Source organism: Falco peregrinus, chromosome 6 (assembly GCF_023634155.1).
Source record: "Falco peregrinus isolate bFalPer1 chromosome 6, bFalPer1.pri, whole genome shotgun sequence".
NCBI classification, from domain to species: Eukaryota; Metazoa; Chordata; class Aves; order Falconiformes; family Falconidae; genus Falco; species Falco peregrinus.
In genome coordinates this window covers 33,750,449-33,765,041 of record NC_073726.1, presented here as the reverse complement: position 1 = coordinate 33,765,041, position 14,593 = coordinate 33,750,449, and the positions used below count along the sequence as shown (strand labels likewise).

The 14,593-nt window shown below is 37.8% G+C and overlaps 1 protein-coding gene across 7 annotated transcripts in view; it reads right to left on the bottom strand.

Annotated features, from left to right (window-relative positions):
• The window catches only part of OSBPL8 (oxysterol binding protein like 8), a 92,762-nt gene that overhangs the window by 12,472 nt on the left and 65,697 nt on the right, over positions 1-14,593 (bottom strand). For all 7 annotated transcript variants that reach the window (XM_055809315.1, XM_055809317.1, XM_055809318.1 and 4 more), the window contains 9 exons: positions 14,086-14,187; positions 12,647-12,850; positions 7,982-8,066; positions 6,665-6,836; positions 4,051-4,285; positions 2,461-2,645; positions 1,647-1,728; positions 853-951; positions 299-395 (listed from right to left, as the gene is read on the bottom strand). In XM_055809315.1, the coding sequence (XP_055665290.1) occupies positions 299-395; positions 853-951; positions 1,647-1,728; positions 2,461-2,645; positions 4,051-4,285; positions 6,665-6,836; positions 7,982-8,066; positions 12,647-12,850; positions 14,086-14,187 (1,261 nt within the window). The remainder of the gene's footprint in view (positions 1-298; positions 396-852; positions 952-1,646; positions 1,729-2,460; positions 2,646-4,050; positions 4,286-6,664; positions 6,837-7,981; positions 8,067-12,646; positions 12,851-14,085; positions 14,188-14,593) is intronic.

The window sequence follows — 14,593 nt, the reverse complement described above, 5'->3', positions numbered from 1 at the left end:
ACAGTTAACTTTTCCTAATAACTGAGCAATAAAATTAAGAACATCAGTACATTCAGCATTGCAATCTATCCTGTCTAGTGAAGCTACTATAATACAGTGTCTCCAATTAAAAATTAAAGTACTCCAAAAATAGAAATATAAATTCCAAAGACCAATAGGAAAAACTTTCTAAGGAAAGGATAATACAATGATCAAAACTTTGATTCTTCTATAGCCTTCTTTCATCCACAAAACACAGCTCATTTGTACCAATTTAATACTCCTTAATAAAGGTACAAGCAAAGAAAATATTATTTACCATAAAATTTTGATTTGGCCAGAATGCTACCACTAAGGCAAAAACCATCCTTGCGGTTGCTAACATAGAAGGCAGATATTGGAGGATGATGTGATACCTGTTGAAAAAAATCCACATATTTGAAAAAAAACAACCCTAAAACAACCATCAAATCAAAAACATGCAATATAGTATAAAACTTGAGCTAATAATGACCGAATGCAAAATTCAAGCTGCACATAATAGAATACATTTAATATATAATTATATTACATATAATCTTAATCTTTAGAGATAGAGATCAAGCAAACAGCAAATTTCGAGAGTTAAGAAATTAGCACCTGACTTTTAACTGGAGAGGGAACAGAAATGCTGAAAACACCTTTCCCTCTGTCTCTCTAGTAGGAAGACACACTTAAAAGAGACACCTATAAAAGACTATGCTCACCTGGAGAGCTTTCAGGCTACTGTTCAAACATTTTAATACTTTTTCTGAAACTACTACATCATTTGGCTAACACAAAAATGCAACAAGTTTATTTTTCTTAAAAATATGTTCTGGTTATTGCAGCTACCTGTTCAGCAATGTAAAAAGTCTTGCTATTCGTCCTTGGATGAATCCACATGCAGCGGAAAGTCTCACCAAGTATAGGATTGTATGGCTTTTTTAGTCCCTAAAGAGAAAGAGAACAGACAGTAGCTGTACAATGCAGGTACAGAAACTCACAAAATGCTTTATCAGGCTGCTACTGAAGACACACACACAAAAAATAGTCTTAATGTATATACTAAAGTACATTGTACTTGATTTCATCACTTGAATATTATGCTCAGTTACTCTATTCCTCATTCTAAGGAAAATGGCATAGATTTAGTATATCTGCTGACCTATTCCAGGATACAAATAAGGACAAACAAAAAAAAAAGATTTTTTTTTGGTAGGAGAATTATTACAGACCTTTTGTCTGAAGTTAGACAATAAGTGTTCTCTTCTTTCAAAACTGTTTCCCACCAACATGACTATAAAGATTACAGAGTGTAAAGCTAAATGAAGTAGTGGAAAGAATAATCCTCCAAGGGTAGCATGTTATCACTGGAGAATGGTACACACAGAACTGGCTCAACAAAATGTTTAGTTCAACTTCTGCTCCAAGGGAAAAAAACCCAATTCAATACATAGTCTATTTTAAGCATGGCTAGGGACCACAAAGGTCCCTGATGCGTTTGTGCAAGTAACAAAAACTTAACTTTGCTTTTGAAAAATGTGTAACAATGTAACTTAAAAAGAAAAAAACTTACTCCAGCACATCCCTAAGCCCTCAAATTAGACACGACTAAAGTAAAGACAAAACAATATGTGAAAGGACACCTTTGGCTTTTTGTAGAATCCTGACAAATACCACTTCACTACTTTTTTCATGCGGTTGTAAGCATTTTCTTCAAGAGCAGCTCTATGAAACAAACAGAATGCACAGATCAAATATCAATATTGTTTCAGTTATAACACGCTATCAATCGTTATGATGTATCATCAATCTAGGAGCCAACTAAAACAAAAGTTTTGTGACTTTACTGTAAAACTTTCAGCCTGACTGCATCAAATTCAAAGTTTTCAAACAGTTGTCTGAAAATGGAAATCACACACACAAAAAAAATCAGAAATGGTGTTTTCATAACTGAGTTTGTTCTTTGTAACATTAAATCCTGTTCCACCCCCACTGAAGTTCTTCCATTTATGAGATACTACTTTATAAAACTGGCCTACATACATAATGAACTCAGGAGTTGAATAATATTCCAATTTACAGTCTTTAATTTATTAGCTATATTTGAGCAGGCAACTATAAATCTGAACAGAACTTAAGACTGTATTGAAACACCTCCTAGAGAAAAAAAAAATAAACTAATTTGGAGAAGTCTTCTAACTAGTCTCCAAAAGCTAAAGCAGAAATGTCTGCAAGACAATTGCTATTAAAGTACTAAGAGTGGCCAGACTTCAAGCTCTCTGGCAGTTAGCTTTCAGAAAACAAGGATATCTGATGACTGATAAATTGTCAGACAAACATTCAAACTCTAAGCAGTCTACAATGTTGTTTAAGTAGACTGGATCAAATGTTTTAGTATACACTGTGACTCCATTTGAGCTAGGAAAAGAAGAAAAACCAGAGATAGGATTGACTCACTCGGACAGAAAGTCGGCATGGTAGTAGTAATCGGACAGCTTGTCCAGGAAAGAACGAGGTTCCAAGATAAATGTAGGCAGTACAACCTTGGACAAGTCCATTCCTGGCCGGACTTGCTTCAGTAGCGTCCAGATCAGACTTTTGTTTTCTTCTGACACTACTTCTGTCTGAGCAGCCTCCCCTGCCTAGGATGAACAAAAAACTGATTACAGAAAGGGAAAAAACAATATCCTCCAGGAGACAGGTCAATATATTCTAAGGATGCAACAAGAATAGAAAATAGCTACTTAAAATGCACGACTCTGAGAAGCTGAAGCAACTGTGGGAGAAAAATCAAGTTTATCTAAATATTAGGCTACATCTTTAACAAAGTATGATAGATACACTCTTCACCATTAAAAAACACATTTGTTTTCATCGGCCATAAACCAGAAAAATTTTAGGTAGAATGTTGTTCAGAAATCCTCCCTTAGTCCTTTCCTAGGCATCAAGTACGTTACCCTGTGTTCTCATGTGCAGAATTTAATATAGCAAAGGGCTGTTCATTCTACCACGTTTTCCCCACTACGAAAGCTGCCATGTTTATGCTTCTCACTGCCATGACCAGTCAACAGTATGAGTGGTTTTCCATAAAGAAAACCACTACTTAGGGGTAAGTGAGCAAAACCAGCAGCCACACTCCAATACGCTCCTTTCTGTCCAAGAAGGGATATGTTCTTCCTTACAGTTTCTGAAATCAAAAGTAAAAATTGTAGGAAACCCATCCCTTTTTCCAGAACAGTTCTAACACACACTCAATAATTTATTGTTAACTTAAACTCTTCAACTTTCCCTAAACTACTGTTTCTTCTAGAGTAATAAAGCACAAAGTATTTATGCCCCAAAGACATAAAAAAAAAGACAAAAAAAAATTAAAAAAAAAAATCTCATAGTTAGCACTTGTAGAAAGGGGAGATTTATGAAAAAAAAATTATCTTAACCAAAACTTTAGTAACAGAAATTATCTTTATAGCAAGTAAAACATGCAAATCCCTGTGAAGATACATAAGATAACCTGCAGAAGTGGAATGGGAGCTCTAGGGCATCATATTAGCAAGCAAGGTGACATCAGAAACAGAGCAAGCCTTCCACTGAATTCTGGAGACCCCATGGCTGCTTAACTCCTCTCTTGCAGTAGAAAAAGACATGTCAGCTTGAATTACAATCTTCAACTTGAAGATTTTTACTTGAAGAAAAGAACAGGAGTAAGTCAATTGAAAAAAAAAAAACAATCAACCAAACAAAAAGACAGGTAGACATGGTCAACTTCTGCTCCAGGTGGCCCTTTCAAACTGAGCACCTTCTGTCTGAGCTATTGCAGACAGTCTCATTACCTTTGTAAAAATCTAAAAAAATGTAAAAAAAAACAAACCACAAGCACAAGGGTGGAAAAGCAGAGTGTAACATGGGTAAACAGAACTTTCTCCCCCATTATTGCTGAAAACGTGAAAGACAATCCTGCAAGTCAGCTTTCAAGCATAGTCTGACCCCTAAAATATCAGCTTGCTATTTGAAGAAGCTGCTTGTTCACCGCATTAACAGCACTTTTACCTCCCCAAGTTCTTCATGACTCTGTTCTAAATAAGTAGTTTCCTTGACATCAATTGGTTCTGGATCAATGTAAGAATCATCCTGTCGCTCTGATGTGTCACTATCACTTTCTTCGCTTTTCCCCAATCCATCATTATCAGATTCCTCGTGGTCATGGTCATTTTCCTTATCGGATTTGTCAGAGTACATATCTTGATCTTTAAAGTGATGCCTTTCAATTTCACTGTCATTTAACCTACAAAAAAAAAAAAAAAAGGAAAACTAAATGAATCTTCAGCTTCACACAATTTCGTGTTTCCAAACCAGGATCTTAGTAAAATACACACTAAAATTGCCAGTATAGAGCCTGATATGGCAGCAACATCAAATTCACTTTGCTGCAAACATATAAAATGTACTCCTCTCACTGAACTGTCAAACACAGCAAGTTTAGAATAGTTCCATTGGAAGGGACCTGTAACGGTCTTCTAGTCCAGCTGCCTCAGCTCTTCAGGACTGACCAACAATTAAAGCATGTTATTAAGGGCATTGTCTAACTGTCTCAAATACTGACAGCCTTGGGGCATCAACCACCTCTCTAGGAACCCTCTCAGTAAAGAAACATTTCCTAACGTCAATTCTGAACACCCCCTGATGCAGCTTTGAGCCATTCCCACGAGTCCTGGGAACGGATACCAGGGAGAAGCACCTCCCTCTCCACTTCCCCTCCTCAGGAAGCTGGAGAGAACAGTGAGGTTGCCCCTCAGCCTCCTCTTTCTCCAAGCTAGACAAACCCTAAGTCCTTTAGCCACTCCTCACAGGACATTTCTTCCAGCCTTTTTACCAGCTTTGCTGCCCTCCTCTGGACTGATTCGAGGACCTTCACAGCCTTTTTACAATTACGGAGCCCAGAACTGCACACAGCACACTCAAGGTGTATTCAGTGCACCCCAGAGCCACGCAGTGCTGGGGTCTCCAACCACTCCTCTCCCAATTTACACCTGTGTCCAGTCTTACTCTGTCCCAGCTGCAGAAGCTGGCATTTGGCCTTGTTAAATTTCATGCCATCGATGATTGCCCAATGCTCTAATTTATCTGGATCCCTCTGCAAGGCCTCCTGTCCCCTCAGAGAGTTAACAGCACCTCCCAGTTCCGTACTATCATCAAACTTGCTAACAAAAATACTGAACGGAACAGGCCCTGGGAGTGGGCCCTGAGGAACACCACGGGCAACTGGTCGCCAGCCAGTTGTAGCCCCATTCACTACATGCCCCTTGGCCCTGCCCTTCTGAGCTACCTCTCCGCTGAAGCGAAAATTGCTTTCACCTTTCTTCTCGCACTCCTGCCAACACCATTAAACCAGGTCTGCAGGTTTTGTTGCTTAGATAGTTAAGCATACTGAATACTCTCAGAATACACTATGACCAAAGATCTACTTAATTAAACCATTAGTCTTAATTAAATTTAACAGTTGCGGCTAACTGCTGTAATTATAATCTGGGCCAGCTGCTGATATTAAGCTACTATTCATGAGTACAGGTCTCCAGCTGAACTGTACGCAGCAGCTTCACTGTTTCCATGAGGTAAAAGAAGGAGCAAAGCTGTAGCAGAGCCTGCTTGGTCACCTGTATAGGGCCTTGAATCTGGGCCCGGGGCACTGACTTGCCTTTGCTGTGCTTTTCTCAGATGATCTATGTCAGAGAGAATTGCATTTCTCCCAGTCTGGGTCTTTATCTCAAATACAGGAGCATACTCTGTACAGCAGTACAAAATTCCTGCCCACACAGAAAAAGCAGATGGGCAGCTAAATGTTCTCCGCTAGGAGAATTTACCTGAAATAAATTTACAACCACCTGAAAGTGCATCAAATTGGTAGAAGATTACTGAGAGAAACTGTGCAGGCTTCAGATCCAGTTATTTCAAGTAATGGACTAAATCTTTTCTATTTTCTAATACACTTTGGTACCACAATTGGAATGTTTGGAAACACCATTTGTTCACCGTGCTTGTTTAATAATGTATTTCTACAAAAGCTTAAGCTCTCCAAAATCTGGCTGAAAGTATTTATTGAAATAAACTGAGTTACTCAAGGGCACTCAGATATTACATACCAAGTGATACCAGATAATTCAACTTATGTGCATTTCATTTTATATAATAGTAGGGTGAATGAATCATTATTCAACCATCCGATGATTCAAAGCTGAGACATGCTGAAACCAATTTAAATAAATATGATTATTAATTTCTTTAACCAAAGAATAGCAACTTATGTTCACATCTAATGACTTTTGTCACATGTACTAAACTACTTATTTTAAGGTGAAGCTAATATGAGATCAAGATACAAAGAATTAAAACTTTAATAGTTTAACTGAGTACTTAAACTTACTGATACGATACTCAACTTTGAGTTCCTTGAGCCAAACTTCCCTCTGTATCCACCTTGCTGGAAAAAAGGCGTTGTTTTTTGTTTTATCCACATAAAATATAAACCACAGTGCAAATAAGACATATAAAGAGAATTCAGGAGCAAGAAGAACTGCAACCTTAGAAAGAGATTCTCCCTGTGTAGAAGTTACAACTACAAAGTTCTGCCAAAAGGACAATCAGGTTTAGCAATTCATTCACTTACGGTAAGTTTTCTCCACTGTGCAAGTTGTTAGCACGAAGCAGACCATAGAGAGACACATGAGTACTGTCTGCTGAAGAGTTCAAATCATGTTCTTTACCTTCTCTAATCATTGTACGTTTAAGCAAACTTGAGCATTTCAGTGCCAGCTCCAAAGCATCCATCCAACACCTGCCTAAAGATAAATATATTGTTAGACTAAAACATAAGAATTAACTGAACTACACAACTTCAATTTCCTAATTTCACAATCCTGGGTCTGCTTACATTGCCTTTGAAAACACATTTCAGAGTTGTTCCATGTTACATGCACTGGATTTTATAATCTGACGGAGGCAGAAACAACTCACAACTACCCAGCTCTGGTACAATGGATGCTTCAGGGTAGGATAAGCAAGGTAAGTCATGATTCTGTTACAGCATATTCCAGCATTTCTTCCTGAATGCAAGTATGGTTCTGCCCAGGCCCTGACTGTTGAATTCCTCCAAAGCTGCCTGCAGCCCTTCTGTCATTTTGAAGACTAAGTAACTGCATCAGTTGGTAAAATTTACTTATGTAGTACAATTACAATGTGGAAAATAATCTATGATAGCATATAAATGCCATCTCAATATAAAATAGCAGATATTCTTTTTTTTTTTTTTGCAAAACCTAAATGAATTTATGTGTTCTTTCCATTCCTTATTTTTTCCTTTCCATTTATCTAATCCATTTTTCAATACAGAAAGCAATTTTTTATAGTCCTATTTTTAAAGACGGCAGGAGTATGCTTAATTAACCAGTAGAACGAAAGCAGCTGCTAGAAATGTTACAGTCTTAAATTTTGTTTCCAGTTGTAACCTTTGAAGATGGTTGCACTGATAGTGACCACCACCTTCCCAGTGATTAAGAGAGTTACAAAACTATATTTTAAGGGAATTTTTACTACTGGAACTGTATGCAGCTGCTGTACTTTATAATACACAAGTGCTTCCATTAGAAAGAATGTCCACATTAGCACTTTAGAAAGGGACTAGTCTGAGTATTTAGACATACATTAATATAGTTAAATCTGAACTAACCCCTTCCCCCTTCTCTACCCAGCCAGTGCAAGACAACTGCAAGGAATTCAAAGACAGTTTCTGCAGGTCAAAGTTTTCCTTTAATAACCATGAGAAACTACTAGTACCAACATAGCTTAACGCACTAAGTTAAGGGAGAACCTTAACAATGATTAAACTGCAATCACAGTGCTGCAACAGATGTGGTAAGACAACTGAAACCATCTCTTTCTAATAACTAACTGCTGTCACTGCAGAAAAGCACAAATATCTATTTACCATCTGATTCTGAAGCGGCTCGAATGATCAAATAACTGCTGGGCAATGGCTGAGTTATAGAACCAACTGCTTCACCTTTGGGACCCTTTAAATACACAAAACAAGCAAAAGCATCAGATATTTTATTCACTTTTACAGTTTATCATTCAACATAATAACAAGCTGACACACTGCCGGGCTATTTACTGTCACTCAGCAACATCTAATGAAGACATGAATGGGAAGGTGGACAGCCCTCTTTTACTGGATTTCTTCTTCAAAGACTTCATTCTAAGTATAGCTCCCAATTCAACCCCACTTTAAAAAGAATGGTCTTTGGGATTAAAATAATTTTTGTGTTTGGTTTGTTTTTTTTTTTCTTGTAAATAATACTTGACATAATAACTTGGAAATGTTCTGCTGATGCTACTTATAGCAAGAAAACAAAAGCATCAAGAGGAATGTCATGGGGGAGTCACCCTCACTGTCCAGTGATTCCCGCAGATGGGTGTAGAGAGATCACAAGGGACAAGCTTTTCCTCTTCAGCTAAGTATTTCAGCTGAAAGCAAGCAAAAGGAAAGACGTCTGTGGGGTGCTTTGAGAGACTTGATTTACAACAAATGCTGCCTCGTGGAAGACCTCATTTTTGCACAGCAACTTGCTCTTCCCCCTCCAGACCCATTCGTTCTCTACAAGTGCAAAGGTTCCTATCAATTCCTACAATTCCAGCCACAGTTCATAGCACAGAGACACAAGGGCAAGCCAAATCCTTGCAGGGAATGAGAGGCGTTTGTCAGCAATCCATTTCACGCTTATTTTATGTGACAATCTTTGGTGTCTCAGCAGCATCCCATGCTCCAGAATTGCCATTTTTGCCTGTCCTCAGAAGACAGATGAGTCCATCAACACTTAAATAAAACAGAAATAACTCCTCCCACCCAAACACTACGTATTGCTATAGAAACCACTCATCCTTTGCTCCCTTCCTTCTTCCCTTCAGCCTCTCCACTGATACAGTAAATTCCACAAAAATATTTAGGTGCCTAACTGTAGGCTTGGCATTTAAATAAGAAAAAACCCAAGATGATGCTCGTGTCCATAAAAGACATTTAGATGCTTAAGTCTCTCTATAAAGGGTATCAGCAGAACACCATGACATATGGCCAAAAGACACACAGAGTATGTGAAATGCCAACGTTTAATTTTCACTATGAAGTTCTTCACATTCCAAATGAAAAAAAAAAAAAAAAATCCAAAAGACCTTTCCACTTCTGTCAAGCTTCATTTTGGAATAAAATGCTAAACAACCATTTTAAAGCCCCTTCAAAAAAAGTTTACCTATGGTAACTTTAAGACAACTGAGAGGCAAAGAGGGCTGTATTAAACATACTCGAAGCTATTGTTGAAAGCTGAGTTAAGCCTGCCTAACTGATGAGTTAACACATTTTGGTCTTGACCAATTTCCCCCAGAGCAGCCTAATGAAAAGCCAATACAAGGCTTAGAAGAGGGAACTGGAAAGCCAGCAGAAGTTTTGAGCAAAAGCAGATAAAGGCAGATATTTTAGAAGCAAGCAATGAAACAGCCAGAACGTTTCTGAGGGCAAGAGGCAGGTAACAAGGAGTCTTGGTGGCACTTAAATAGCAATACAGGCAAGCTAGTGCTAGTGTAAATGATGTTTAGAAACTCCTCAATAGTCAGCATGGACTAACAGCAACTTGGGTGTTAGAAACAAGGTTCCAAACCTCAGTCCCCCTCGGAGACAGAAAGGTGTGCCTACGAAAAGTCTTTGGTGAAGCAGTGTCATGGGGGATGAGGAGTTAGCGGGTAACAAGGACCAGGAGGGATAACCCCATGCACTCCTGGCCCTGAGGGTGGGCAGGCAGGGAAAAGGTTCCAATCTCACCAGGTCCCTGAGAAGGGGAGAGCACCACAGCACAGTGCCACGCCAGGCAGGGGTGGGAGAGGTGCTGGGACATGGCACAGAGGGGACTGTGGCACCATGGGTGCACCGGCGCAGTGCAGAGGCCTCAGCCATCACAAATCCTCGAAACTCTCAGGTCACAGGACACAGACTAAGGGCAGGCCTCTGCCCGGGAGATCTGCCCTTTAGGGTTATACTGTGGGCACACAGGGCACACTACATTGTACTTGTTCGGTACAAAGTAGAGATGAAGTGTAGTTTTGGTGTTTGGGATTTTTATTTTTATTTTTTATTTTTAATGCAAGCAAGCTATACTTCTGTAGGTGCTTTGACAATACATTGATTGAGACAATGAATAATTTGCAGCTAATATTTAAGAAGGCTGACTTGTTTTGGAATAACTTATAACAAGCTCATAGATCTTCATTTCCTCTAATTGATTACTGTTCCAAAAGCACTGAATGTTTTTTCTTTGGTATCACCCATTGTGGTTTCAAAATCAATTCCCAAGATTTTAGTGTTCTGTACATGAGACACAAGTTTCCATTTGTTAGGTGACTTTATTTGAATTGTCTCTGTTCCTGCAGAATGATGGTACAGCTACTCCAATACAAGGTAATGGGCAAGTTAAAAATTCCACTAGATTAAAAAAACCTTTGAAGTTCACTTCCTGCAGAATATTCATGCCAATAAAACTCAAATGCCATGAACATTCAAAGAAAGCAATAAATGACTGATAAGCAGTCACACTTGACTAAATTTACTCATGAAAAATTATTTGCAGTAACTTTTTTAGCTATTGATTTCAGAAGACTGAAATGGCATCAGGACCAGGCACATGAAGAGGACAGAACAGGGTACAGTGCATCAGCTACCTCAGAGTGCAGGAGGAATATCAAAGACCACAGCAACAGGCTTAAGGGAGCATGTGAAGTGACTGGCCACAAACTACTGCAGAAGGGAATTTGCAGTCTGTAAGAAGGGCACACTATGGGAAGTATGCTCAAGTGAGAAAATCTCCTGCAGTACTTCTACCCGTGTAAGCATTTCTTGCAATGTCATCTTCCTGCACTGACTGCAAACAAGGCTCATTTTGCCTTAGGCTCCTGGCTGGTTCTGGTAAATCTACTCTGTCAATCAGTCAATTGCGATTACACTTACGAAAGTTTGTCTCATGATAATAAATCTGTAATTAAAACTTTATAATTGACTAGGTAAAAAAGGCAGAAAAAGGTTTCAAACTTCAAGGCCTTTCATCTAAATAAGTTCAGTAATTCTCAACTGCAAATAGCCATACCAAAATGAACAAACGCCACTCCAGCTCTCAGCACATTTAGAATGGACAATATCAACTTGTTCAGGTTCAAAATTTGACCTACCTTAAAAAAGTAAAAATCTGGTGGGGCATGTCCTCTAAATTCTAAATATCTAGTTAAAAAAACAAACAAATCCATTTCTCATTGCCAAGCAATAAAGAAATATAAGACTGATTTGTCATCTTCTGCAGACAGGCCACCACTCTGCAATCTATGTATACATGATCATACATAATTATAGCACATTAACACCAAACCCTGTAGAGCTTTGAAAAAGGATATGAAGTTTGTGTTCTGCAAATGTGTGATTACCGCTAATTAGTGAAAAGTTCTCCTAAGCAATATTAAATCATTCCAAAGCAACTACAATAGATTTGATCTAAGTTTGATAAATGTAGGTAACATTAATAATGATGATAACTCAGAAAGACCACAAACAAACATCAGGAATTATACTAGCTGACTGACTTCCCAGTCTGAGATAAGACAAAAATCAATGCAGCATTTTCTATACATGTGACAGTACCTCTATATCAATTTAAGATTCAGAAGATACAATCTCACAATTAGTAGCTATCTTAAGATGTATGTTGCAGAGGGTATAATTAATTTATTATGATAAGGGTCCTAATAATGTACAGTAATTTCATCTAAAGGAAGATGTCATTTCAGGAGGTAATTACATTCACTTGTGCTGTGCTTCCACACCCCCTTCTCCATATGCAAACACAAAACAAGGACTACAATAGTTTGTTTACTGGATTATAAACAATGAGCAAACATTAGAGATTCTTAAAAGAAACAAATAAACCTTTTCTGTGCAGAACACACTGTGCTTTTCAACACTTGCAGATAAGAGCTACTCACAATCTTACGCCACGTATGACAAAGCAAACAGACATCAGAATTGAAGGAAAACATTTATCTTCCTAAAACTGTAGCTGAAAAGGAACACAATTGGCTAACAAGTTACAATATAAGCTATTACTGCACAAGCAAGTCATTCAGATTTCTACTCTTACAAGCAAATTGAGTTACGCTGACATTTTATTACATGAATATAGGGTTGGAAGCCAATAAATGTTTATAACACATCTCAACTCTTTCACTTTGGAAAATCACTTCCCTCCTAAATTCCCAGATTTGACTGATGTAAAATAGAACATTATACACTCATTCCTTCTGCTTACATGACTGCTAGTGATGGCATTAACCTCTTTAATGGCATCCCTCTGCACACCACACTTCTGAAGCTATTTAAGTATAAAGAGCAGCACAAATCGAATACTTTTTGTGATGAAGACTACTAGATGTTAAAGGCTTATATTCAGAATAAACAAACCATTAAAGTTACAACAGAAAATGCAGTTCATCTGTTTTAGGTTGCCTTTACTCATAGTTGGCTAACACTAGTCATCCATTAAGAACCATATATGCTACCACTAACCTTTATAGCCCATATGGACTGCTCCAAAGGATGAAAAAGTTTGAAGCAAAAGCCATCTTTTTTAGAAGGCCTCTCAATGAGTTCACAAGCATTCAGGAGCACTGTTCCTACCCACTGGCCATTTTTGGGGGTTTTGTAAACAAGCAACACTCCTGGCTTCAGTACACACCACAGCTTGGTCCAGCTTTTCAAGGTACCACGAATCTAGAAGATAAATAGTTACAGTCGTATCTCAGCAAAGCCAATACCAAAGCCATCTTCCTTAACAAAATGAAAATGAAAATTAAAATTATTTATAAGGCTTTATTTCAAGCAAAGTTTATTAGGTCTATCAAAAGTTTATCCAGGTTTATCAAAGACAATCCTAAGGTACAATTTCAGTGCTCAACCTTTTTTTCTTTCTTGAAGAATACTTACTCTAAAAATGGGTATACACACATCCAGACATGGGAAGTATAAGAATTCATCTGAAACCTTCATGAATTTTCCTATCTGAAATATATTTTATCACTAGCATGACAATAGGATAATCTTTGGAAAGAGAGCTCCTCTGAAAACAGGACATCTGATAAGAAAAACTGGATATTCACAAAATAACTCAGATATATGTGAACTTCTTAGACAAAATCTCTTATAACAGCTGTTAGCTTCCACCCATATGTGAAATACAAGATCTTTTGAAGTCCCTGGATTTGCAAATTTGATTAGACGGCTTGCATCAATTCTGTCAACTCTGGATATTTTAATTACTTCTGTGTCTATAGAACTGAATGCCAACTTGACCTCTGAGCTATGTTTTAGCCCATTTACATTGATTTTTGCAAGAACTGGAGAAACTTTTTCCAGACAAACTACTGTTTGAAGCTAATTATAAAAATGGGTAACAGATCTTTTTTTCTTGTACAATTTCCAAGGAATATACTTACAAATTTAAGGTATTATATACAAATATATAAACTACACTAAAGCTGATGACACGGACTGCTGTCTTTGAGAAATCAATTCCTCACCTTTTGTACCATTATTAGAGGGCAGTTAGTTCTTAAGAGAGGAAAGGAAAATTACCAGAAATACAGAAAGAAATCTGTATTTGATTACCTAATATGACTGAACCATTTTCACTATTGTTATGGATGTAACAGAGCTTCAATTCAAAGTGTAAAATAAAAAGGGCAAAAGAACCATAAAGCCAAGTCGTCTGCAGTTAATGGCTATACACACAAGATGCATATGACTACGGTGACTGCAGTAAGTGTGAGTTCGGTTCCTCTCTTATTCCCCTAGGATTTGAGCACAGAGACCCTGGGATGCAATTAATGGCTGCTGTGCTTGTAGAAAAACATTAACAGCAAGTAAAAGACAGAGCCTTTTCTATTCTGGTCAGAAAGCAGCAAGCAACTGCTACACCTTCAACTCGGGTTTCACACTTGGATTCTGACCTTCAACCAGTCAGCCATAACAATAACTGATGGGTCTGTGATAGTGCTAAGTAACTCTTTTGTAGCTCTCTTCTTTTCTTCTCTGTAATTTTTCTTTTGAACCTGTAAATAATAATAAAAATATTTACAATGCCACAGCCATAAGCCAGCAATCAGAGCACAAAAAGATACTGATCAATACAACCTGAGGAAAAACCTACTAAATTCAATTTCCAATACAGATACAAAGTAGCAGCTTTAAAACACAGTATTTGACTTCAAGGTGTGAACTCTTTCATGGTCTATTTCAAGAGCAGCTATGACATAACTAATTTCAAATTCTTCTGCAATTTGCTACTGAGGACTTTAAAATCCTGTTAGAATCACAGGCGGAAAAAATCAACCAAACCCTCTCCCCCACTTCCTTTTGTGGTGTAAAGTACAAAACTGTATGTGGGCTAGATTAAGATTTATAGGTACATTATCTGATCAGTAGTCTTTACCCACCAATACTTTTCCATCCACAGTA